The 26,767-nt window shown below is 36.1% G+C and overlaps 4 protein-coding genes and 1 long non-coding RNA gene across 8 annotated transcripts; 3 read left to right on the forward strand and 2 right to left on the reverse strand.

Annotated features, from left to right (window-relative positions):
- Positions 1 to 29: 29 nt before the first annotated feature.
- LOC122410966 (E3 ubiquitin-protein ligase SINAT3-like) lies at positions 30 to 6,911 on the forward strand. 2 transcript variants are annotated; one of them, XM_043419479.1, is made up of 7 exons: positions 30 to 180; positions 332 to 440; positions 577 to 780; positions 860 to 1,087; positions 1,619 to 1,864; positions 1,931 to 2,150; positions 6,554 to 6,911. In XM_043419479.1, exons 2-7 carry the CDS (start codon positions 417 to 419, stop codon positions 6,592 to 6,594), a joined length of 963 nt encoding a protein of 320 aa, XP_043275414.1. In that variant the 5' UTR covers positions 30 to 180; positions 332 to 416; the 3' UTR covers positions 6,595 to 6,911. The 2 variants fall into 2 exon arrangements, with proteins under 2 accessions (XP_043275414.1, XP_043275413.1); XM_043419478.1 differs by lacking the exon at positions 6,554 to 6,911 and having other exon boundaries at positions 31 to 180; positions 1,931 to 2,508.
- Positions 3,698 to 6,547, forward strand: LOC122410969 (uncharacterized). Of its 3 annotated transcripts, none has more exons than XM_043419483.1 (5): positions 3,698 to 4,050; positions 4,664 to 4,867; positions 4,947 to 5,174; positions 5,850 to 6,095; positions 6,160 to 6,547. In XM_043419483.1, the coding sequence occupies exons 2-5, from the start codon at positions 4,706 to 4,708 to the stop codon at positions 6,310 to 6,312; spliced, it is 789 nt and encodes a 262-aa protein (XP_043275418.1). In that variant the 5' UTR covers positions 3,698 to 4,050; positions 4,664 to 4,705; the 3' UTR covers positions 6,313 to 6,547. The 3 variants fall into 3 exon arrangements, with proteins under 3 accessions (XP_043275418.1, XP_043275417.1, XP_043275416.1); XM_043419482.1 differs by having other exon boundaries at positions 3,769 to 3,807; XM_043419481.1 differs by lacking the exon at positions 3,698 to 4,050 and adding an exon at positions 4,219 to 4,527.
- On the reverse strand, positions 6,892 to 15,135 carry LOC122410963 (protein SMG7-like). Its single transcript, XM_043419471.1, has 8 exons — positions 14,989 to 15,135; positions 14,473 to 14,542; positions 14,038 to 14,376; positions 12,113 to 12,852; positions 11,594 to 11,737; positions 10,861 to 11,256; positions 8,786 to 10,464; positions 6,892 to 8,588 (listed from the first exon to the last, which is right to left on the reverse strand). The coding sequence occupies exons 2-8, from the start codon at positions 14,502 to 14,504 to the stop codon at positions 8,373 to 8,375; spliced, it is 3,546 nt and encodes a 1,181-aa protein (XP_043275406.1). The 5' UTR covers positions 14,505 to 14,542; positions 14,989 to 15,135; the 3' UTR covers positions 6,892 to 8,372.
- Positions 15,136 to 15,350: 215 nt separating this feature from the next.
- LOC122410972 (uncharacterized) lies at positions 15,351 to 17,807 on the forward strand. Its single transcript, XR_006261041.1, has 2 exons — positions 15,351 to 17,006; positions 17,322 to 17,807. It is a non-coding gene; the product is annotated as an uncharacterized lncRNA (long non-coding RNA).
- A 1,395-nt stretch (positions 17,808 to 19,202) lies between these two features.
- On the reverse strand, positions 19,203 to 25,230 carry LOC122410970 (protein charybde-like). Its single transcript, XM_043419484.1, has 4 exons — positions 24,797 to 25,230; positions 23,649 to 23,832; positions 22,078 to 22,233; positions 19,203 to 21,840 (listed from the first exon to the last, which is right to left on the reverse strand). The coding sequence occupies exons 1-4, from the start codon at positions 24,843 to 24,845 to the stop codon at positions 21,750 to 21,752; spliced, it is 480 nt and encodes a 159-aa protein (XP_043275419.1). The 5' UTR covers positions 24,846 to 25,230; the 3' UTR covers positions 19,203 to 21,749.
- Between the last annotated feature and the right edge of the window lie 1,537 nt (positions 25,231 to 26,767).

The raw sequence follows: 26,767 nt of genomic DNA on the forward strand, positions 1-26,767 counted from the left end.
CCATAAGTTTACTCATTCAAATGGGAATCCCGCCTCATTCTTATTGTTTGGATCCTAACCGTACTGCGGACCGTGACTGCGGAGAAGTATCATTTTACAGTTTGATATCTCACTGAACTCACTTCATCGTACTATACGTGACTGCATTCTAAACAGCTATTCAATACGGGGAAATTAAGTGTAATTGATCTTGATATCGAAAAGTAGTTTCAAATTAAATTATACTTATTTACCTTAGGATACTCATCTATGACGCATTCAACGACGAGATATCACCCGATTTTCTTTTTTTTTTTCTCATTGCGTGATATCATTTTTTTTTCTCCAACAGTTCTACGATAACTGAATACTGAATATTCGTATATTGCTTGCAACGAGAAAATAGCCCTGCGTAAAAGGATTCTTTTTTTGATAAAATGGTCGATGAAATACGAAATAAAGTGAGTATTTCACACAAAATAATGGATAAAATCGATTATGAATCTATTATCATTTGTTAAAATAATTATGCCCATAGCATCCTCGAGCTCTTCAACAGGTTCAGAAAAAATTTATCTTAAATTTTATAAATTACAGTGGTGTGAGGATTTGGAGGATCTCCTACAATGTCCAATTTGCATGGAGCGTCCGAAAAACGTTATATACCAATGTATTCAAGGACACCATGTGTGTCAAATTTGCAAGCCATCATTACCACGATGTCCAACATGTTCTCAATCATGGTCAATGTCTAGAAATCGGTTTGCAGAGCATTTATGCACAAAACTCGATGAAATAAAGGTCAGAATTAGATTTCGCTCAGTTTGAAACAATATTCTATTATGATACTATCATAACATTCATGTTCATTACTACGAAGATGTCATTGATTGATCCTGAGAACGAGATCAACAAACTCCTTATACCGGAGAAAGTTTCCGTAGCATCTCAAACTGATGAGATGGAAACCCCGATCAAAAAAATTCAACGTGGAACAGGACATCAGGGTAAAATTTATCCTTGTCTGATAGGTACTTGCAAAATACAAAAACAATATGAGGCGATGTTAAAGCATCTAATCATCGATCATCGTGATCAACACTCTGAGGTAATTCAACATATCCCACAAATGTTTTCGAGTTTTATCACATTTATTGTTACTTTGCATTAATTGAAAAGCTATAGCTTTTAATTCTCCAGTGTCTCCGGTGTAAAAAAAAAACAGTTTCGGTGTCAAAACATTTTGAAGTTTCAAAAGAATTGGTCGTAATTTTTCATTGTTGACAAACTTGATTTTCAGTTTTTCAAGGTCATTTTGCCATATATATAGGCCTTTTTTACAGTGCTGGCAAGCTTAAAATCCTGATATTTCCAAAATTCATGATCCTCTTATTTGTTCAGTAATATGTGTTGTAGTGAAACAATTGAAGTACATGGCTATATAATATTCTAAGGTAAAGAAAATAATGTTTCAGCTCATTTACCTTTCATAGTCTCGTTTGGCTCGTTCGTTTTGAGCTGTTTCCAGGGAATTGCAAGGCACTTGTTTGCATGTATATTAATTGGTTAAAATGAAGAAATTCAAACTGCAAGTATTTGTAACCTTATATAAACTAATGAGACAAATGGTTTATTACAGCTAACCAGCGACAGAGCAGTATTTGAACATAATTGGGATTTCCATTGTGTGCCAGATATGATATTTGATCAAAGTTTTCTTGTAGCCGATATGGGAACGTTTTTCTTAAAACTTTCTACTGATATATTTGGTAACTTTACCGGGTATCTGTTGATGATACACAATGGGGCGATTGCAAAGCAATTTACCTATCAGATTGAAGTGAGTTGCTGTGCAGAACATACATCTTGCTTTTACACCAGCGAGGTAAATATTAAAATTGCAATTCATATGAGAACGAAGATATTCATTTGATATTGATTGTTTTTTTAGCTGTGTACATGTCGCACACCACTTACAGTGATGCGCGAAAAAAGTTTGCATATTAGTCGCAAAGAACTACTTAAGATGCTCGATCACAAGGATGAGCTTACGTGCACAATAATGATTGGGAAAACACCCAACTCCGAGGTTCAAGCAGAACAAAAAGTACCTAAAAACTCTCCGAAGTATAAGCCACTGAAAGTGGCTCCTAATGGAGTAGCATCGAATGGTCGAAATCAGGCTTACAGACCAGTTTTTAACCGAAAGTAAAGTTCATTGAAACGTGAAGGCTCATTGGAAGCCTTCGAATTTTGCATATGGTATGTACTTTATTGGGCGAAATTTCCATTAATTTCAAAACCCAATCTATTCACTTTCTCTCGACATTTTAAGGCTCGGACTCCTGGTCCATTCAGATAACATGATTTCTATATTCTCATGAAACACTTTAAGATTGAAAAAAAAGTTGAATTTTGCATTTATATATATGTAGATTATAACTAGACTAAGATTTTTATACGCTACGTTAAATGTTATGGAGGTTGAAGATAAGCGTACTAAATAAAGTTTATAATTCACATCTGCAACGATATTTATTATTCAGGTAATTCAATCGATATACATATATATATATATATATATATATATATAGATTAATATGTATATAGATATATCGACTCCACTACGATAAACAATTGTTTATAATAGTTATGCAGTTTATTTACGAAAACTTATCCGTCGACTACCGGAAAGTGTAGGTATATCGTATTTTTCCTGTAACTCAACTGAAATGTTTCATTTAGAATAAATTTTTTATAGGGTCAGTCTCCAGCCGCATCATGCTCCGTTATATAATATATATCTTATAAAATCTAGCTAACATACTTGAATTTCAGTTTCTCATGTACCTATGAATCTTCGATTACTAGGAGACGGGGGATTATTTTTCCCGTCGAGTCATAAGTTATATTTTTCTATCTTCTGGGAAAAAGGGAAGAGGGAATGTTTTGCGGTTCGTGTACTGAGCGAAAAGTGTCTCGTGTGTGTGTAAAGACGTATGAAATGTTCGAGCAGGTCCCCAGAAGTTCGATTCGATTTTTTCATCGTTATTGATTTAATCATAGCACTTTGTGGTAACATAACATCTGGGATCGATGCTCTCATAGAGGTTGAACTGCTACGCCTAATTCTTATTTTTTTTTCTTTCGTTTAGATTATTCTTTCAACTACGTGTTATCTATCGCGACATGTGTTTCGATTTCGACGATACGAACCTCCTCGTTTATTGTTTCGTTTTGGACTTCCTTCTTCTCATTTCAAAATTCAGTTATAATTTTCTGATGAGCCCGATCGTCACGAACGCAAAGCTTGGAACGCAACAAATTTTCTAAATTCCCGGTCTCAGCACCGTTTGTTATTCATATTTAAAATCAGTTATAAATTTCGTGGTTAATTCACTCGCTCACATATGCGTATATACGGCTAAAACATAATTCTTTCAGCATTTTCCGATGCTAGGTTTTTTTCAACAACATACATGGTTTGAGGATTTCATGCAATAATCGACTTCGCTTATATTTCATCGGTCGTTCTACAATTTTATTTATCTTCCATTCACCCTTGATGAAATATTTTAAACGACGCAAAAGAGCATCAAAAATAAACATTGTTCGTCACTTGAGTTTTCAAACTCGTAATCAGACGAAGTTTGCACGCATAATTATGTAAAAAAAAACGAACGGTCGTCCACATGAAAAAAATCATTGGAGAAACGATTTTCCGGACGATGGCCAGAAAAGCAGAGCTCTCTCATTGGCTATCGCTCGTCGCTCATCGCTCATCGCGCGCAGTGTGCAGAGGCCATGCTACTAGGGTACTGGAGAAATGTAATTTTACGGTTTGATATCTCACTGAGCTCACTTATCATCGTACTACGTGACTGCATTCTAAAAAGCTATTCAATACCGGGAAATTTTAAGTGTAACTGATCTTGATATCGAAAAGTAGTTTCAAATGAAATTATACTTATTTACCTTAAGAAGGGTGGATCGCGACGATACAATATTGCCATGCTAAACCATGTTAAAAATATTAAGAATTTCAAAATGATAAGAATTTAATAAAATTTGGTAAGTGTATTCTTCAAAAGTATATAAGACAATATACATTTTTTTAGATTTTTCGACCACATACAGCTCTCGAGTAATTGAACACTGAAGTTTACGTGTATAAGTATAGAGTTTACATATATACAGTTATACATCTGGTGCATAAAAACTTCGATTTAACGCTCAATTATTCCATAACCATGTGGTAAAAAAATTGTAATTGTGTACTTGATGCCAAAGAAGGTTATCACAAAATTTTATCAAATTCTGATTATTTTGATTTCGTGATCCAACCTTCTTAAGATACTCATTTATGACGCATTCAACGACGAGATATCGCCCGATTTTCGTTTTTTTTTCTCATTGTGTGGTATCATTTTTTTTCTTCAACATAATATCTACGATAACTCAATATTCGTATGTTACTTGCAACGTGAAAATCGCCTTGCGTAAAAGGATTCTTTTTTTGATAAAATGGTCGATGAAATACGAAATAAAGTGAGTATTTCACACAAAATAATGGATAAAATCAGTTATGAATCTATTATCATTTGTTAAAATAATTATGATCATAGCACCCTCGAGGTCTTTAACAAGTTCAGAATAAATTTATCGTAAATTTTGTAAATTACAGTGGTGTGAGGATTTGGAGGATCTCCTACAATGCCCAATTTGCATGGAGCGTCCGAAAAACGTTATATACCAATGTATTCAAGGACACCATGTGTGTCAAATTTGCATGCCATCATTACCACGATGTCCAACATGTTCTCAATCATGGTCAATGTCTAGAAATCGGTTTGCAGAGCATTTATGCACAAAACTCGATGAAATAAAGGTCAGAATTAGATTTCGCTCAGTTTGAAACAATATTCTATTATGATTCTATCATAACATTCATGTTCATTACTACGAAGATGTCATTGATTGATCCTGAGAACGAGATCAACAAACTCCTTATACCGGAGAAAGTTTCCGTAGCATCTCAAACTGATGAGATGGAAACCCCGATCAAAAAAATTCAACGTGGAACAGGACATCAGGGTAAAATTTATCCTTGTCTGATAGGTACTTGCAAAATACAAAAACAATATGAGGCGATGTTAAAGCATCTAATCATCGATCATCGTGATCAACACTCTGAGGTAATTCAACATATCCCACAAATGTTTTCGAGTTTTATCACATTTATTGTTACTTTGCATTAATTGAAAAGCTATAGCTTTTAATTCTCCAGTGTCTCCGGTGTAAAAAAAAACAGTTTCGGTGTCAAAACATTTTGAAGTTTCAAAAGAATTGGTCGTAATTTTTCATTGTTGACAAACTTGATTTTCAGTTTTTCAAGGACATTTTGCCACATATATAGGCCTTTTTTACAGTGCTGGCAAGCTTAAAATCCTAATATTTCCAAAATTCATGATCCTCTTATTTGTTCAGTAATATGTGTTGTAGTGAAACAATTGAAGTACATGGCTATATAATATTCTAAGGTAAAGAAAATAATGTTTCAGCTCATTTACCTTTCATAGTCACGTTTGGCTCGTTCGTTTTGAGCTCTTTCCAGGGAATTGCAAGGCACTTGTTTGCATGTATATTAATAATTGGTTAACCTTTAGAGCACGGGACATTTTCAGTTTAAATCTACATCTTTCAAATCGTGTAATTCATATATAAATCGAATTTATACCTCAGAACAAGTCTCCGACCAAGCACGTGGTCCGTAAAGGGACCAGTCCCGTCCTTTAAAGGTTAAAATGAAGAAATTCAAACTGCAAATATTTGTAACCTTATAAACTAAAGAGACAAATGGTTCATTACAGCTGAATAGCGGCAGAGGAGTGTTTGAGCATCATTGGAATTTCCACTGTGCGCCAGATATGATATTTGATCGAAGTTTTCTTGTAGCTGACATGGGAACGTTTTTCTTGAAACTTTCCACTGATATATTTGGTAACTTTACCGGATATCTCTTGATGTTACACAATGGGGCGATTGCAAAGCAATTTACCTATGAGATTGAAGTGAGTTGCTGTGCGGAACATGCATCTTCCGTTTACACCAGCGAGGTAAATATTAAAATTGCAATTCATATGAGAACGAAGATATTCATTTGATTGATTGTTTTTTTAGCTGTGTACATGTCGCGTACCACTTTCAGTGATGCGCGAAAAAAGTTTGCATATTAGTCGCAAAGAACTACTTAAGATGCTCGATCACAAGGATGAGCTTACGTGCACAATAATGATTGGGAAACCACCTGACACCGAGGTTCAAGCAGAATAAAAAGTACCGGTAAATATTCGGAAGTGCGGCTTTTCCCAAAAATGGTGATAACATTTTTTTTTTCGTCTGGACTCTTTCAATTGGTCACCACTAATGATATTCCGTCGGGGGAGGCTAACATTTTCCATAAAACCCATGAGTTATGGGGTTTCACCCATAACTCATGGGTACCATCGCGTACCTAAAGACTCTCCGAAGTACAAGCCACTGAAAGTGGCTCCTAATGGAGTAGCATCGAATGGTCGAAATCAGGCTTACAGACCAGTTTTTAACCGAAAGTAAAGTTCACTGAAACGTGAAGGCTCATTGGAAGCCTTCGAATTTTGCATATGGTATGTACTTTATTGGGCGAAATTTCCATTAATTTCAAAACCCAATCTATTCACTCTCTCTCGACATTTTGAGGCTCGGACTCCTGGTCCATTCAGATAACATGATTTCTATATTCTCATGAAACACTTTAAGATTGAAAAAAAAGTTGAATTTTGCATTTATATATATGTAGATTATAACTAGACTAAGATTTTTATACGCTACGTTAAATGTTATGGAGGTTGAAGATAAGCGTACTAAATAAAGTTTATAATTCACATCTGCAACGATATTTATTATTCAGGTAATTCAATCGATATACATATATATATATATATATAGATTAATATGTATATAGATATATCGACTCCACTACGATAAACAATTGTTTATAATAGTTATGCAGTTTATTTACGAAAACTTATCCGTCGACTACCGGAAAGTGTAGGTATATCGTATTTTTCCTGTAACTCAACTGAAATGTTTCATTTAGAATAAATTTTTTATAGGGTCAGTCTCCAGCCGCATCATGCTCCGTTATATAATATATATCTTATAAAATCTAGCTAACATACTTGAATTTCATGTTTCTCATGTACCTATGAATCTTCGATTACTAGGAGACGGGGGATTATTTTTCCCGTCGAGTCATAAGTTATATTTTTCTATCTTCTGGGAAAAAGGGAAGAGGGAATGTTTTGCGGTTCGTGTACTGAGCGAAAAGTGTCTCGTGTGTGTGTAAAGACGTATGAAATGTTCGAGCAGGTCCCCAGAAGTTCGATTCGATTTTTTCATCGTTATTGATTTAATCATAGCACTTTGTGGTAACATAACATCTGGGATCGATGCTCTCATAGAGGTTGAACTGCTACGCCTAATTCTTATTTTTTTTTCTTTCGTTTAGATTATTCTTTCAACTACGTGTTATCTATCGCGACATGTGTTTCGATTTCGACGATACGAACCTCCTCGTTTATTGTTTCGTTTTGGACTTCCTTCTTCTCATTTCAAAATTCAGTTATCATTTTCTGATGAACCCGATCGTCACGAACGCAAAGCTTGGAACGCAACAAATTTTCTAAATTCCCGGTCTCAGCACCGTTTGTTATTCATATTTAAAATCAGTTATAAATCTCGTGGTTAATTCACTCGCTCACATATGCGTATATACGGCTAAAACATAATTCTTTCAGCATTTTCCGATGCTAGGTTTTTTTCAACAACATACATGGTTTGAGGATTTCATGCAATAATCGACTTCGCTTATATTTCATCGGTCGTTCTACAATTTTATTTATCTTCCACTCACCCTTGATGAAATATTATAAACGACGCAAAAGAGCATCAAAAATAAACAGTGTTCGTCACTTGAGTTTTCAAACTCGTAATCAGACGAAGTTTGCACGCATAATTATGTAAAAAAAAAACGAACGGTCGTCCACATGAAAAAAATCATTGGAGAAACGAAAACCGACTCTCACCGAAATTTAACAGATTTATGTGCATGTTTTATGATTTTCTCCTTCTTTCTTCAGAGAATTTTACGCGTTTCTTAGGAGTACGTTTTCAATTCTAATATCCTCGTTTTAATCGCTTTTTTCATGGGGATGGAAAGGGAGACGACCCTGTTCTTTCGTGCCCAAGTTTCATATAGATGGCCCGAGTCATTATGTCTTTCTCTCTTTACTTTTTTTTTTAAGTAAAATCATCAAATCCCAATGTCTTGTCAACATCTGGATTAGTTACGTTCAAGTACCACCTTCTCGAAGAGATTTTTGTTGCTCGAGAAGACGCTCAAGTGGAGATGGTCCTGGACCTGACCATAATGATTGTTGATTCAAACGAGCTTTCGGTTGATCTTGATTCGACGCACTTGACGTTTGTCCACCCGAACCCCAAGAATTACCGCTAAACAACGAATACGTGTTCCCAGTGTTGGTTGATTGGATTTGTGTCTGCTCCATCTAAAAATTGTCCAATACATCAGTTCCATTTTTTTAAAATGGAATAAGAAGTGCGAGTACTAAAAGTAGGGAAACAACATTGGGGTACATTTTTTCGTCAACCATTTTTTTATCAACGATAATCCCGAAAAAATCATAAAAGCGACTTTTTTTCTCTTTTCTCCGAGTAAATACGAATGGAAAGAAAAAATACTAACTTCAAACTGTCTAGTTTCCTCGAAACTATTTCGTGAATCATATTGCTTGCCGATGAGAGGATTCTGATGATAATTGTTGCCAGGAGTAAGTGGTGTTCTGCCACTCATACTATTGATAGCCGAAGGTGAATTGGCCCAGTTCTGAAAAGCATCGCTCGGCGTAGTTTCCTTCGGTTGCATCAGGGTCTGATTTCCGGTTGAACCACCCCACCACGCGGTAGGTGGTTGAGGAAGTTGCTGCTGTTGTTGCTGCTGCTGCTGCTGCGTATCTTTTCCCCACAAATTGAAATCACTTGCGTCGTAATTGTGAAACAGTGGATAACTATTGATCTGATGTTGGGATTTGTTGATAACGGTTTGATTCGGAAAAACAAATTGATTCGTGTTTTTCCCGTATGCTGATGGTGATAATTGCTTCTGTCCAATTTGATTATACATGCCGTGACCGACGTTCGGATTGAAGTTCATCCGGAGTCCTGAAATTCCGGTTGGACTGATCGGTGGATTGACGACATTTTGCAATGTAGAAAGAGGTTGCTGTATATTTTTTTGATAACCAGTCATAACGCCAGACATCCCTTGTACGTTGTTAAGTACGTTACTATGACCAGCGCCACTAATCTGATTCTGAATATTCATTTGTTTTGTTCTTAGATTGTTGGGGATAACATTTTGTCGATGAATCCCCATGCCATTGCCTTGTTGTTGCTGTTGTTGTTGTTGTTGCTGCTGCTGCTGCTGCTGCTGTTGTTGTTGATGTTGTGGCTGTTGCTGAATTCCCATATTTTGTTGCAACCCCGTGGCGACATTTTGGAAAGACTGCTGCTGTTGTTGCAATCCAAGAGCCTGCGATAAGTTTGTTCCTATAGCCGTTTGCGCAGCCCCTGACAAACTTGGTTGGGGCAACATCTGAGCTTGTTGCGCGAGTCTTTGTTGATGCTGAACATTTTGCTGAATGTTACCAGTGCACTGTGGCAATGTAACTCCACCACCGTTGTATTGCCCAGGCACTTGATAGTGCTGCGGTATATTTGGAACATGGCTTGTGACGAAATTTTTGCTAAATTGAGGATTCTGAACGTTGAACGATTGATTATGATAGTTACAACTGGAAGGAAGATTTTGCGGTTGATGCCCGAATTGTGATCTCGTCAGAGCCTGTTGTTCACCGGCTGAAAATTGTTGCGAAGGAGTTGGTGGTGCCTGGGACAAGCTCAATTGTAACTTCATTGGTGGAACTTGAGTTGTCGATGCCGGAATGAGATTCGATGTTTGGTGATTTGGAGCGAGTAAAATGTTAGAAACGGGAGGACATCGTTGTTGAACATTTGCAACATTTTGTTGCTGCGATTCAGCAGCCCCGCCATTTACAGTCGGGGTTTGCGAATGATTCTGAATGTTTTTCGTCCCCGCACCCTTTATTGGCGACACCGGTATTACTTCATTTCTGCTCGAATCCAACTCTTCTATTATCATTGGCGATACATTTTTGAAGGTCACTTGCTTTTGCTCCGTCTCAGCTCGTCTCATTATCGCCTGCATCGCAACATTCTGTCGTGGCTTCCGAGCGCAAGACGAAGAATTCAATTCCATGATACTCGCATCCGTATTTCCAGGGTTCGACTCACGATTGCGTTCCAAAGATCCTTGTGGCTTCAAAATACCAACCCTCTTTTCCACTGTAAATAATCATTTTTTTCATGAGATCTGATAGTGTGTGTTTCTATTTGTACATATAGAGCAAATGTCTTTTTTCGAATGACTACAACTCTACGCATAATGAAATCGAATCGATCTTTTTTTTTTAGAAAGATTGGTTTTTACTATATTAATTCAAGAGAAGTATAAAAAATGTATTGGTGTTTGTTCTTTTTTTTCTCTTAAGCAGAATCATTGATTTTAGGATATTTATGCTCATCATCCAATTATTTCTTTAATTTTCCAAAAAATTTGTATTAATTCTGTGGTTTTTTTGTCAGCAAATTTTCTTTATGCTTACATTAGAGAATATATTATAAACATTAGGATTTTTGAAGTAATTTTGAAAAATGAAAAATATTATTCGAAAAACTTACTCGAATGTTCAGGTATATCAGTCTCGGATGATGCTTTGCTGCTAGCAGATTCCGAAGGTACCGGGCTGTTGGTCATAGCTGGTTGTTGTTTCTCTTTGTTCAAGCTGAGTTCCTCAAGCTCCTTCATAAGTTCGTTGCTCGGTCCTGATACATCGCTCATGCACGTAAACTTACGTTCGTTCTTATCATCGGTCACGACACTGATGAAACTCGTGCCAGCTATTTGATACTGAGCCAAATGATGGCCAACGCTTAAAATCCTAATCGCTCGAAGTTTGTTCAAACCCGTGAAGTTACCTTCAAGGTCCGTATTTGCAAACCTCAGCGACTCGAAGCTCTTCTCGAGCGGTAAAAAACCTTGCAGATCGCAATCTTCCGGCAGTGGTACTTTAACATCTGTAACCAATGATCAATGAGTATTCTGAAATCATTTCATTCGATCAACAGCAAAATATGTTGATTTCAGTTGAAGAAAAGTTCTTGCCAGGAATTTTATTTCATACTGGAATGCTCGGTACTCGGAACCGAGCATTCTAGGAAAATTTTGAGAAAATTGAACCATCACTATCCTTAATCAGCCATAACTACATTAGCTATTTATCCAGATGATTGTTACTAAAAATCCTTATTTGTAACCTTTCAGTAATCACAAGACTTTCCAGTTTTCTGTTTACTTTAATTGAAGAATAATTTCAAATCCACGTTAAAATAGCTCTCGAAGAATTCAACTTACACTGATCAGGTTCGAAATCAACGACGCAAGCCTGCAAGCCATTCAGTAAGACACACAGACTCGGCCAAATTTGAAGTCTTGAAACAAATGCTGGTTTCTCAAGTACTGTTGGTTGCAAGCGCATCCAATCAAGGCACAGTTTTACTGCAATCAAAAAGAATATTGTCGTAGTATAGCATTATTAATCAACGAGTAAGAAACTGCGAGTCCTACTTTCTGAACATAATTCAAAAGTAAATTTAAAGCTGAAATTTGAGAGCTGAATTACTGTAAAAACAATTGGTAAAATTCTATTCACCAACGATTGATATTCGCTTTATTTTCTTGAAGCACAACGGTATGGCTACACAAAAATGTTTACCGAAATGTTAAATGATAATAAAAATACTACACATTGGAAGTGACTGTTTATAACGTTCATGTTGCAATGCTAAATTGATGATCGTACTATTTGACAACGGGATAATTTTACTCGCTCATATGGTATATTGACGGATAAAAGGAAATCCAACGACTCACTTGTTGGCAGAGCAAAATAATCGATGATGGCGTTTTTAATGGTATAAACGGGTAGCAACAGAGCGGATAAACTTCCCGCGATAAGATCCAAAATGCAATCTCTGGCGATGGTCTCGTCGGAAGTGAGTTGGTCGTTCCTCAACAATTCGGTGCTATCGGTACTTTGTCCGGCAGTGTGGTGAAGCGCGTAGAGATTAATTACGAAAAGTTGTACGAGTCTCCAAGAGGTAAAACTTTCAGTAGCTACGAGAGCGGTTAATGTTTCCGTCAACAATTTCACATGTCTGGAAGCGACTGTAGTGTCCCCGAGATTGTGAAGAATACCATGAAGTTTGAGAAAAACGGTTATATATTCCTGGGAGGTCAGCTTAGTTTTTCCTTCGATGCTGAATGAATTATCGTTCAAAGCGGATGAGAGAGTTTTCGCTAGATTGGCGGTTGCTACGGGAAACGGGTGTTTCACCGCGACCGAACGTACGTAATGAAATACCGTCCCGAGTTTGTCGCCACGCGATGCTTCCAAAAGTGCCAATTGATTGTAGGGTTGCCCGCTCGATGGTGACAACGAAACGGCATGGCGATAAAACAATTCCGCTTGCTTGTTCTCATTTCGATAACGCGCTATGTCACCCAAATGCACTAGACAATACTGACACGCGTAAAAACAAGATGACTTGTGCGGTGCTGATAACTTCTCAACAGCCTTCCATGGCGCTGAACGACCATACACATAATTCTTTCTGTAAACAAAACAAACAAAGCCATTTAACCTCCTTACCTCATGAACCGTTGGTTATCTCAATTATGCTTCAACAATTTCTACTCAATTACCACTTTTCATTTTGCAAATCTAACTAATCCGCTAGAATTGCTAATCTACACAATATTTCATTGCGTTCAAAAAAGTTACATCGCAACTTCGAGTTTTGGTACCCTGATCAATGCAAAACTTTCACTGTCCGCTGAATATCATGGTAGGCGAAACAACCGGTCTAGCTGTTTTTGTCCAAAAGTCACGGTCTTGCTGTTTTGATTTCTCAATATTTTTATGCTTCCATCCCAATATCTCTAGAATAATTATTGTCATTTCTCTGAATGGAGAGTCAGGTTGCAAAAAAGTGCTTTTTTTTTTGCAATTCAATGCTAAATATTATATGCCATGATTCATTTGATTATCACTTCGTTTTTAAAATACTAAGAAAATTTTCTATCCATCATAGATCTTTAATCTTCTTTTGCACTTCTTTTAGGTTTGAAGTTTTTTTCAAAGAAAATTATTCCAAAGATTCATCATCACTACATTACGGTAAAATTTATTCGATCAACATTTTAAACTTTGCAATATATTAAGTCTACTATTTTAACTTCAAAAATATTTTTTTCATGATAATAATTTCTCAGTCATGGAACAGCTGCTAGGTTACCAACTTTTTAGTGGCTAAAATTAATTACACTAAAACTACGAAGATTTATGAAATTAAATAAAGAGCATGAATATAAGACTTGAGCTTAAAAAAATTTTTGAACAAAAACAAAGCACCAACAAAAAAACTAAGTAAATTGAGCAATGAGTTTTAAAACGACTCAACGCTACTTCTTTGGTACAGTTTTTTCAATTTATTTGCCACCTAGTACGTAGTTTTGAAAATAACAGCGGACAGAAAATTAAATTGACTGTGTAGAAAGGAAAATTGTAGGAATTAAAAAAAGAAAAGTAGAAGAAAACTTCAAAGCCTGTGTTTGTAAATTCAACTAACGATTATTTTGATCCCAAAAAATCTGTCGTGTTTATCCCAATAAAACAATAAAAGGGTGCTTGTACTCATGGCTGTGAAAGTATATGCGAGTAATTTGTAATAATTTCTCTAAAATAATAATGCTCAAGGCATTAATAATTTCAAGTGTTGGGACATATAAATATAGACCTGCGAAAAGGCAAATCCAAATCGAAGGCTGTGCATATTTCCTGAAGTAGGGTGAGATAAAAACCACTAGCGGCTTCCAGGCACCACCCGAGCATAGCCTGGGACTCTCCTCTCTTTGGATTTTTACGGTCTTTAGCTTGGCTCTGTAGAGTAGCTATGTAATTCTTAAATCCAAGATTCCACAGTTCTTGCTCAACTTTCCTGTCGAGAGCATATTCAAGATCCAGGATGAGTACTTGTTGATAAATCTTTTGCAGCTGTTGCTGCCATACCCAGGCGTCATTGTCATTGAGTAAATCTTTGCAGCGCTGTACTTTATCCTTCAGCAGCTCGGCTTTTCTGGGAATTCCCAAGAGAAGAAAAATATAATATTGAGTTAAATAATTGACAACTGCCAGTAATTAAAAGCTATTGAAATTTCTAGATTGAACTTACTTCAGAGCTTGGACAGCAGCTTTTAGGCCCATATTCTGCGTACACCGCAATAAAACCCAATATTGCTTACCTGAAGTAAGAAAAAACCGTTAAGAAATAAAATTCATTATTTTGGAATCGAATCGACGACTGAGACGTCAAAAGACAAGAAATTTTGGTCTACACCATCCAAGAAAAAAAACTTTTCCTCTTATTTTTCAATTACGTTTGCTTTTAAAAATTTGATCACAAATAATCACTTTGCAATGTAATAAAACTTGAAATTTGATGGAAACCTCGAGGTTTTCAATGGAGGAAAATTTTTAATTTTTTTGCCTCTCCCAAAGTCTACGTAACACGACACCACGATGTAGGTTAGTCGCTAGGACTTGCTGCTCCGTTCATGTATTTTTAAGCGACGAAAAAACACAACCGACAGCTCGATACACGGTGAGAATTACCACTTTTCGAAATTTGTCATTCGCTAATGGCTTATTTGCCACTGCAGTATTATTTCTTATTGATAAATCGACTTACCGTCACATATTTGTGCTGAATAGAATAGCTGAATAAAAACTTAACAAAACAACCACACCAAATGACGGATGAGACTGAGCTTTCGCGTTCGCGGAGGGTCGGGAGCTGTCGGAGCCAGGGATTCGGACGTATACAGAGAATACGAGAAAATCGAGCCTCTGTGAATGTAGCTGACTGATTTTGGATTTCCCGAATATATATGTAACATATTGCTCTCATTGCTATACTGGTTTCGTGTTGAGCAACTATATTTTGGTCGGTAAGGAAGAATTTGCGCTAAACGTGACTTCAGGTTGTAGAAGAAGAAATTTCAAACGTCTCAATTCTACTACTCAATAATTTTCATCATAGGTATATGTAGATTAATACTTGGCGTCGAGCCGCTACCGCGTCTATTGATTAACTTTTTAAACACTTTGGCTGCTGTAACGGTAAAACAAAAAAGAGTGTGAAAATTTTAAAGCATGCAATGTACCAATTCTCTGCGGTAGTTGGGTCCTGACATAACCAAAAAAAATTTTTGAAACTTGTGAATGACACTGTCGAAATAATTTTGTTTTTTATTTTAATCTTCAATCAGTTCTCATTTGTCCTCTGTGTATGACTTTCGAAAAAACTGAATGAAAGTGAAATCATAAAAAAAATTAATTTATCGTTGATTTCAATAAGATTCCTCCTATACCCCAATGGTTAATGAAACATTCGTCGATTCATCACCTTCTCAAATTCCGCGTTATAAGTGGACAGAAATTGCAGAGGAAGAGTACAAAAGTCATATTATCAATTCTATCCGCGATGAGATCATTGATTCGGCAATGGAAGCTGTTTCCAAAAGTTATTTCATAAACAAGTCTGTCTCGTTCGTCGTGAATTGTGCACACGTTTCGTGGTTACAATTATTCAATGTGAGATTACATTTTGCTATGATGGAATAATCTACGAAAAATACATTCTTTACACATTTTCTCGCCAGTATTTTGCGTAGGATAATTAAGGGGGAGCGTGCCAAACGCGCGTAACTTTGCACATAATGTTTTTTACTTATTCATTGAGTTTTTACAAAGGAACTTGAAAAGTTCAAATGTCATCCAAAATGCGATCACCCTAATATTTAGTCACATCGATTCATCGTGTGGTCGAGGAAATCCAAAAAGGCAGTCATTGATTTAAGATTAACCCTTTAACCCCACAAGAAGAGATTTTACAAATATTATTTTCTATTTGATTATTCTCTCAGACAAAAATAAATAAAAAATGTTTAAGGTATTTTTTTTACTAGTTTTGTGGTTTCTTCTTCTAATGGTGCAACTTCTATCCCTAAAAAATATTCTTATAATGTATTTTTCAAAAATACAGTTTTCTATCAAAATTTGTTGTCATTGTAAATTTCTCAAGACTTTTATGTATGACTGGAAAGACTGGAAAGTGCTTCAAAAGTATCCTTGATGATTGGATTTTTGCAATGTGTTGATGATTTTTTCTTTAACTATGCCTGCAAAGTAGTGACAGAAAGTGGAACAAACTTTTTTCACTTTTTGAATTACATGAAATCACAATCGTTTTATTCGTATACAAACCTAAATATCTGCCAAACTGTTGAATGAGTAAATTTACTTGCTTGTTTCATACATTGAATCCGTATAAATTTCACAATCTTCCACATACCCATACTTCTTGGACGTTAGGACAATAAATCGTTACCTCGTGGACACCTTTCCAGGTTGTTGCGAAACACTCTAAATAATAGTCATTATTTTCTTTATTCGACCAGTGGATGGATCTTGAATGCAACTATGATGATAATTCAATGGCAATGAAAAGTCTCTGTGCCGAAGATGGAAAGCGGCAGTATGACCCAGTACCACCGGATAATTGGATTTTTGGTACTGTAGAAATACGCAAAAAATCAGGTTCTGCATCTGAACAAAACCATTGCATTGAAACCTGTGAGCAGGTTGATGCCTCTTACATTTTACCAAAACATATGAAGCAATAAATTCTTATGAAACGCCATATAGGTATACCCGACCATCTTGAAAAACAATATTTCAAATTCGGTATCTCAGAAAATATTTAATTGCGCTGAGAACCCTTTGAAGGAAAGTTTTTTCTATCAAAAGGGAAAATGTGTGCAAAATTTCAATTTGAAATTTGGTTATCAACTTTCATAAAATTATCAACAATTATTTTTTTCTCAAGTTCGCTATTCACTCTCAGCCATTATTACTACAAGACAATCTTTTTTTTACCCGGGCAACGCCGGTCGTTTCAGCTAGTTTAATTGCTTTGGTTAACATCAATTGCTGAAAGGATGGTTAATTTCTGATTGTTAGAGATTTATTCAAAAACAAATGAAAAATTGAATACCCAAACTATGACCATGAGCAAAGGGTAATGTGCACAAAAAACGTGACGTTGCGGTGAATCTTAATGGAATCAACACATAAGTAATAAATTATCACATTTTTGAAGGATAGCTCAATGAATGAGATGTAAATGAGTGCACTCGACGGTCATGAGGGTCGAACGTCCATGCAAAGATGGTCAGGCAAGTAGAATTTTCGCTATGTACGTGAGAATTCTTCTGTTCATTATACATATTTATCTCGGAGGATAAGATAGCGTTGCTTTATAAAAATAAATTGTCTGTACAGCAATCCGACTTCACGCGTAATGAAATTTTCTTCCTCCTCTGCTCTGCCCCACTCTCGATGTCACGAAGCTCTTGAAACAATTTGCTCATCGAGGATGACGTGCGGGTATCTGATAAAATGTATTGCTTCCTCCCGCAGCAATAAAACATGAAAACAAAGTCGCAATTTTGCTTTTTTTCATATATCTTTTTTTATTTAATTCATTATCATTTGTTTTTGTATCTTTCTTTATCTCAGTTTGTTTTTCATACTTATATTTTATAAATATTACAAATTAGAAATAACATCACATATACGTGGGTAGTACTTAATACAAAAGATATTGCAAAGAGTCAGCGATATTTGTATTGTAAATTTATGCACTTACAAGGAATAAGGGAGGGAGAGAGAGAGAGAGAGAGAAACGAAAAACAAGATAATACAATTCACTGTGAATCATCGAAATGAACTCCATACAGGTGGAGTTTCACAGTTGTTTTTTTCTCATTTTTTCGTTTTTTTCGTTTCATATTTCTCCTCCCTCATGCTCGTTCGTCAATAAAGTCGATCGTTCGCTTTTTCTTCAATTCGTAGCGTAACAGCACTTCTTTCAACAATCGTTTTACAATTTTTTGTTGAAAGTTCTCTATTATTGATCCATTTTCGTACTCTCAAACATCGTTACAATAAATTCTTCCAACTCTCATGCACAGTGAGATCATTTTGTAGCCTCTTTGGTGTTTCGGGCGGAAAAAAATTAAAAATAAAAAAAATCAAACCAAGTTAGCGAAATATGCGTATCCAAAGTTTAAATGTATGCGTGTACTTCATACATCGTTTTCGGTGGAACACGTTGAAACATGTCTTAGTCGTTACAACATTTTTTGTCGAGGGTTCAAAAACAGAATATAAATGTATGTTTGAGATTGATTATTAATCTCATGAAAGGCATGCAGGAAGGTCTTTTTCAACGAGATTCAAAATAACAATACTTTCATTAATCGATTTCACGTATTATAAATTAATTCAGTACCAATGCTCGAATGAACCAAAGAAATTTAAAAAAAACTCAAATTTTTCCTACTCAATATGAGAATGCAAATATTTTTGTTCAATTGAATTGCAAAACGAGGAATTAATCAAGATTTCTAGGGAAAAAAAGAAAGTTTAGAGTACATTGCATAATCACGAGCAAAATTAACATACTTTTTTAGCATACACGATAAGAGACAATTATTTGTCATCAACCGGGGGACACGAATTGTCTTTGAACCAGCACAAAAATTTCTCAGGCACGCTCGAAAACGTGGAGAATAATTGCCCTCCGATCGAAAGCGGGCGCGAGAGAGAAAATCTATAAATTCGTAAACTTTTTACCGGAAAAGATTGTTTTCTTTTTCGTAACTCCGGAGTGATTCTGACGAACCGAAATGGCCCCGTGATTGCAGATATATTTAAGAACCGCGTTAGCGACTCGTTTTCAAATACGTGAGATTTTCGATTTATGTGTAAATGTTGTGTGTGTCCGTGTGAAAAATTAAATATTTTATTACATTTATATTTTCTTATTTTTTCATTTTCTTCATCCTCCCTTCATGCGTTTTTCGTTTTTTTCTCTCTTTCTTCCTTTCATAATCTTTTCATAATCTTAAACTCAGTATAAAATATACCCAATAATAGCATCTTATACTCTGTTATTTTTGTATCTCTACTTCATAATCATAATAATGATATAAGATCACATGTATTACCTCGAATCGGAAAGTGAGACAGATATGAAAAGATTGTTTCATTGATGAGAAAGAATCTTTTCCATTTCGTTATCCCCAAACCATAGCCAACTGGCAAATTGTTACAGAGTTAAAAAATCTATTCAACTTGTGTATGATTAAGCATCCTGTTTTTGGTACATGTACACATCTCGTGAGAGTACAAGTTCAAAATTTTATTCAAATGCATTCGCGGCGCATAAGTGTATTCATGCCAGTTAAATGGAACAAATAAAAGAAACTATTTTTTTTTAAATGAAATATATAGTAAAAATTAATTCTTTACTTCGCGAACATGCAACATTTTCATTTGAAATAAATGATTTCAAAAAAAAATCACATGGTCGAAGAACATTCGTCGTAAAGCGCCGCGAATGCAAAAAGTTATCGACTTTCGATTGGTTATATTTGTTTTTTCGTTATAATATTCACATCCTTGAATTATTTGAAAATTGTGTTTGCATCAGTCTGTCTGTCGTGTATATACATTTATATGCGAACGATGTTATTGCTCGTTGTGAATTAATGTGTGTGAGTGCGATGCGAACCGCGTTGTTTCTTTATTATTGTTACTTGTTATCTCTCTCTCTCAATTTTTATTTCATAACTTAAAACTTACGTTAATCACACTTGCTTTTTGTATATTTTTTGTTTTTTTTTTCTTCTTTCTATTAATATCACAATACCACCAACGGCTCGATATCAACTTTTTCTTGCAGACAGGCAATGAAAAAAATCTATTAAGACAAATACTACTACTTTTTTTGAGTTTTTTTTTCGCAATGGCTTCACAAAAATCGTATTCGTAATAATGACAGTGAAGTGAAGTATGCATGGAGTTTCAAATATCCGTAGAACGCGAGGAGAGAAATGGTCAGTTCACACAATTCTAGTTAATGAAATGAATTCGTTGAAAAATTGAAAAAAATAGGCCGATAGTTTGTTCAAATTGAGAATTTTGGAAAAAGACCAACTTTTTTCACTTCGTAATCGGAAGATTTGTCAAATATAAAGATTGCCAGAAAACTCTCATGAATTTCAGTTCTTTTTCGAAAGACTACGACCGTTTTTTTTTTTCGAACCCTCAATAATAGCAATTATTTCTCTCCACGTATCCTCGGAATTTTCAACTATCTTATAAACAATGTGTGTTCATGTAAATTATCTCTTTTTTTCATGCAAAACTGATCATTGGTCTACAACGTGAACCTACAATCGAATAAATGAAAACTTCTATATGTATGTATTTGAATATATATATATATATATATTTATATATATATATGCCTATCGTTAATATTTCATATTGAAACATCACTTCGCCTAACGCTGAAATACACACTACGTATCACGTAAAATTTGTTGGAAGTCTTAATGATGTATCTTCGTTAATGAAGACATTTTCATATAATTAATTCTCTTCTCAGAAGAGTCATTTACTTCTTTGTTTCATTATTATTTTCCGCTTATTCCTTTTTTTATTTTTTCGATTTTGTTCTTCCTACCAATAGATTTTGTTTTGCCCGCTATCACAATAAACTTGGAGTAATTTGTATATTTTCCTGTGTTAGTGCGATATTTCACACACACTTTTCCCATAAAGCTGTTCTCTTGAGAATAACACGATCGTCAATAATGACGGGTAAAAAAAATAGACAATGAAAGAGCAAAGAAAAAATTAGTATGAGAAAAAAGAGCGGAGCGCGGAAATATATACGTTTTCTGCATTTTCATTTGTAGTCACTTACTTTTCTCGTCTCTTCGAACTCATTATGTGATCTATAAGCGATGAATGTTATTAAACTTTTTAACTCATCGGGAAATCGATGAATGCTTGAGATATACTGGGTGTTTTTTGTCGTTTTTTTTTATAGATACCGTTGTATGCTAGCGACTGTGCGCATGTAGTTTCTCTGCCTTTTTCTCGTGTGCTCGTTTCTCCTCTCCGTCTCTCGTTTTCTTCGCCTCCCTTCGTTCTCCCACCGTGATGTTTTTGGATGAATTATGTCCCAAATTTGTACCGAAACGCATGAAAAGTGTAGATGTCTGGAGAGTGCGGATGGAAGAAGCAATAACATCCGCAACAGATGATTCGACAAAGGCTGCGACTAGCCCCGAGTCGATTTGGGAGAAAAAACATCCTCGTGTTCGTTTGAAAACTTGTCGACGTCGATCGGGGCATGTCTCTTCCTCTTTCTTGTCTCGTTCTCGCAAGAGAAAAGTGCGACATTGCCGCATTTCAACGGACACATTGTCCGTTAGCAAAAAACCACATTAATGTTTCAAGTGGCCATTTCGTTTTACTCAGTCTCATCGACCACGAAAACTTGTAGTTTGAGAAATAAATGAATGCCGACTCTCAATGATCCTGTTGATACGAACGGTAAAGCTTCTTTTTCTCCAGTGTGAAATCCCTGCTAATCATTATTGTTCCACCGCGTGTCAAGTTTCTGTAACAATAAAATGTAACAAACCCCTCACGTTAGGAACTACTCGTATCATTCAAAATTGAATTTTCCTTAGCATGAAACTCATATCAATTGGAACACGCTATTTCAACCGAACTTCGAACATTCCAGCAGTTATGGGTGCTCGAAATCCAACGTTCACAAATAAGTGAATAAAACCAAAAGGACAATATTTAATCAAGGGAATAACACGAATTGTCACTTCCAAAAACGACTTACTTCAAAAATTGGGGTATGAGTATGTGCCACGACGTGTGATCCTGTTTCAGGGTCAGATACAACTCGAAGGTTGACACGGTGTTGGGATCGCACTGCACTTTAGAAAGCCTTCGGCACATGTTGTCCGTTTCAAAGCTTATGAAAAGTGTGCAGCCTCTGTAAGTAGAAAAGTAATATTTTTAGAAGCACCCGGTATAAGCATAAAGTACGAGTGAACAAGAAATTGTGTAACTAAAACCTAACAATTGGATTAAACCCTTGACTTCTTTTCAGTATCGAGTATTTCTCAGCATGTCATAATAGAGTTTGAATTACATCATTTTCTTGTTCGTTTTTCGATAACGATGAGATTTTTATATAAAGTTACTTTCGATTAAGATGAAATACGAAAAAATAAGAAGTTTTGAAAAAAAATACGTTAAAATCATATTTTTCCTTTCAATTCGTCGTATATAAGAGAGATTCTCTGTCAAACCGGCCACTTTTTTTTCGACCATCTCAGATCTACCTCATAATTAGTTATATCAAAGTACTACTAAAAGGTACTCTATGTGAATATTTTCATATTTTTAAATTCATCCTTTTAGAAAATATTTTTTTTTTTTTTTTTTTTTCAAATGAATATATCTCGGAAACTTGAAGTAACTGAAAAAAAATGATTCCACATAAAAGTTGTAGTTTTTAGCTTTCGAGCGAACGGCTCGAAATATTTTTTACGTTCTGGTAACGATGACTTTTTACGAAAAAAGGGGAGAATTATTTTTTTTATTCAGAAACAGCCATTTCTTTCGGCTGAGCAAAATTTCAAAGTTTTCCAATATGTCTGACGATATCGCAAAAAAATCGCCAGTGGCACGGATCGAGGTTCTAGGGTAAAAAAAATGACATTACATAAATTAATTTTTTCATACCGGTACCTCGATCCGTACCACTCGGGCAATTTTTTTGCGAGATCGTCAAACATACTGAAAGACTCTGTATTTTTTCAGTTCAAGGCAGTTCAAGACTGCCTATTTTTGAATAAAAAAAAATAATAATAATTATTGTGATTTCGTTTTTTTTACCCTAGAACCTTGATCCGTGCCACTCTGGTGATTTTTTTGCAATATTGTCAGACATATTGGAAAACTCTGAAATTTTTTCAGCCAAAAAAAATGGCTGTTTCTGAATAAAAAAAAATAATTCTCCCCTTTTTTCGTAAAAAGCCATTGTTACCAGAACGTAAAAAATATTTCGAGTCGTCCACTCGAAAGCTAACATGAAACTACAACTTTTATGTGGAATCATTTTTTTTCAGTTACTTCAAGTTTCCGAAATATATTCATTTGAAAAAAAAACGATATTTTCTGAAATTATGAATTTAAAAATCTGAAAAAATTCACATAGAGTGCTTTTCAGTAGTACTTTGATATAATCGGTTATGGAGTAGATCTGAGATGGTCGAAAAAAGTGGCCGGTTTGACAGTGAATCCATCATAAATTAACAATCCCGTTGAAATTGACATTTAAACTTTCCCAAAATAAAAAACCGGTGAAATGAAAAAAAATGAAGAAATTTATGAGATAATTACCGGAGGCCGCACGGTTCATTCTCTGCCATGACGAGCACGTCTCTGGCTATCCTTGGTAAGAGATCAGCTGGGAGTAAAACTTCACCGCAAGCGAGTTGAGCTTGTTTTGCGGCTCGGAGTTCGACTTCGAGTCTCTTGCCGAGTGCCTGACAGGCACCGTCCAATTCGTCCGTAACATATCCAGCTATAAAAAAAAAGGGGAGCTCAAAATAATACGTGAAATAAGAACTATGTTGACGCACGATTGCAAACATCGAGGCTGCGATCTCAAGTACGTGTTCATTTGAGCAGAATTGTAAATAAGAGATAAGAAAAATGAACGAAAAGAAAAAGTGGATATTTCTGTCTCTGTTCGACGTTACACGATAAATTCGAAGCATGCTCGAACCGGCGAGTTTCACGGTCACATCTCATCGCGAGATTAGCCCGATAGGATAAAAGTCTCTATTGTTTACTGTCCCATTTATTCCTATTAAACTCGCAGTTCGAATGCTTAGTCATATTTTATTCACCCGTTTTACAATACTTTTTCTCTGTTCAACGTTCGTTTGTAAAATAATGTTTTATAGCTCGCTAGATCGCGAGAGACTAGAACGAACAAAGCGTGATGCAACAATGCTCGAAGTTTCTATTTTACGAGCCAAGACTTGTCGGTCCGAACGAGTCTCGACTCGCTTCGCCCCCCCCCCCCCCCGCGCGTCCCTCTCCCCCCTAACTGGTCTTTCTTTTTATACGGAGCCTTCAATTTGATTTGCAAGAAATCACAAATCAGGTAGTGTTTCATCATTAGATATTTTTGGACTATTCGTGAAATGTTTGAAATCCAAGATACTGACAAAATCAGCTGATTTACCGGGAATCATCTGATCCGATAAATTGAAAGATCAATGGTGACATTCAATAAGCGAGTCAGATTTTGAGCTAAATAAAAATGCAATTTTGTCACTAGAGGCGAAAGTTTAAGGTCAAATTATTTTCAATTACTTCCAAAAAGAAATGCGTTTTGAACAGTTAACCAAATGTAGTTCTGAAAAACTACAGGTTTTTTTGGGAGATTCGAGGAACTCGTTGAAATTTAAATTCGAAAAAATGTGCTGCGATTTTTGATCGAATGATGCAAAAAAAATAAAAATGAAGGAAAACCATACCTCTGTTGTTGCTGAAGTTGACATTCACCGGACACGGTAATACTTCCATTTTATTTCAGATATGTTGATTTTTCCAAGTGCAGATGCAATTATCGTATTACTATTTGTAATTTTTTCCAGGGGACAATAATCACATTGAATATTGAAGGAAAAGGAAATATTTCATATCTCTTGCTTCGATTACGATCGAAAAGAAATGTTTTCAAAATTAGTGAATGTTCGAAAAAAAGACACCGGAACAATCACGACGAAAACTCCCGAATTCACGAGCCCGTTAATGAAAAAGAAAGAAAATCGTTGCTTTATTTTTTGAAAATGTCCCGGTAGCCGGCTCTTTGATTTTTCCTTTGTTCACTAGATCTTTCAAACGATACAGTCAGCGGGAGCTAACACAAGAACAACTCTCAACCATCTGATGAACTGATTCGCCGGCACGAATGACGCGACTTATATAGCAGCGCAGCCCCCCACCACCCGGCTAAACAGTGAGTCTTTCGAGTTCGCGATAAAGAGCTCCCCCCAACCAAACCGCCTAGCAACACCGGCTACGTGATGTCTCGGAGCAACGCCAAGTCGGCTATGTTCGGCTCGGCGTTCGGCAATCATCGGGCAACCAGGCTATTCGCGAAGCGAAACAGGAACGATGGCAACAAGGGGGGCAACGGGCGAAGGGGGAGGCAGTTATACAGAGCGTCCGTCGCCCTATGCCAGCTACTGGTTTGTGACACAACAACGACCAGATAAATTTTCTTTTCTCTCTCTTTCTCACAGACCAGTCCTTGACTTAACCCGGCTTGATATTACTACAGATCTCCGTTTTCTCAAAAAATCGTGGTTTGTGTCACGTATTTTCTCGGGCTCGTTGATTGACGTATGTATTAGTTGAGATTCGAGAACTAGATTTCAATATTCGATTTAGTGTATACGACAAGCTGAAAATAAAAATGAGGAGGGAGGGAAGGAGGGAGCAGTGTAATGTATGAAATAAAAGGGATTCATGGGGAACATGTTGCCGGGTGTTCGCCGGGTTTCTTTGTCTCTCATTGCCCGGCTACATTTGAAGTTGCGCGAGGGCTCGCAACGTCAGAAGAGCGTAACTATGTCTATGTAGTAGTGGCCCACTCGTGTATACCCTTGCATGCCCCCTGCCGTACTCCATATAATAAACTCGCGTAATCAATCGTACAATCGTGTGCATAGGAGGTAAAAGTGCGGAACAGAATTTTACAGAAGCTCGACAATGTTATAACCGATCTTCAACAATTTATTTTTATTCGTCTCATTCGTTCCCAGCACCCTGCGACTGTCCTATACTCAAAACTTCTCTGCGGTTGCATCATTCATTTTTGAGGTTCTTCATGTTTCCCCAAATAAATATCAGACTTAAAAAGAAGCGGTAGCGTCTCCGAAATTGCACGGAAAGAGGGAGTACACAAAAAAATCACAAGCGAGAAAAAAAATATACAGAAATTTCATCATGTGGCCCTCGAGTTTGGAATAATTGCCGTCGTGAAATTTATAAGAAAAAATGGCTAAATTTTTAATGCTACGTACTCGACGTTCGCGTCGACAAAAGTTCCCAAAAAGCGAACCTAATTTGCCCCCTCTTTGAATTTTTTTAATTGCATTCTTATGATGTGTCAAGTTTTTATTTTTCATCATTCGCAAATCATGAGCAAGGTTTTCTTCCTCATGTTTTGCACATGAAGTCTAGTGATATGCAAAAACATACTGACACTCACAGAAACTACAAATCAAGTCAAATTAAGGATTGTCTGACGAAACTTGAGTATTCATTTCGTTATTTCATTTTTTATCGAAACGGAGGCTCTTTTGTTTGGGTTCTGTTGCTTGGTCTCGTTGCCTCTTCCCTTCTATAACCTTCCCACGTTTGGCCGCTTGGGGCGCATCACAGCACTATTCCTAACATTCGGTCACCCGTTGCTCCTCTCTCACTCGCTTTTCTGCCAG

The sequence above is a fragment of the Venturia canescens genome, chromosome 5 (assembly GCF_019457755.1).
Source record: "Venturia canescens isolate UGA chromosome 5, ASM1945775v1, whole genome shotgun sequence".
NCBI lineage: Eukaryota > Metazoa > Arthropoda > Insecta > Hymenoptera > Ichneumonidae > Venturia > Venturia canescens.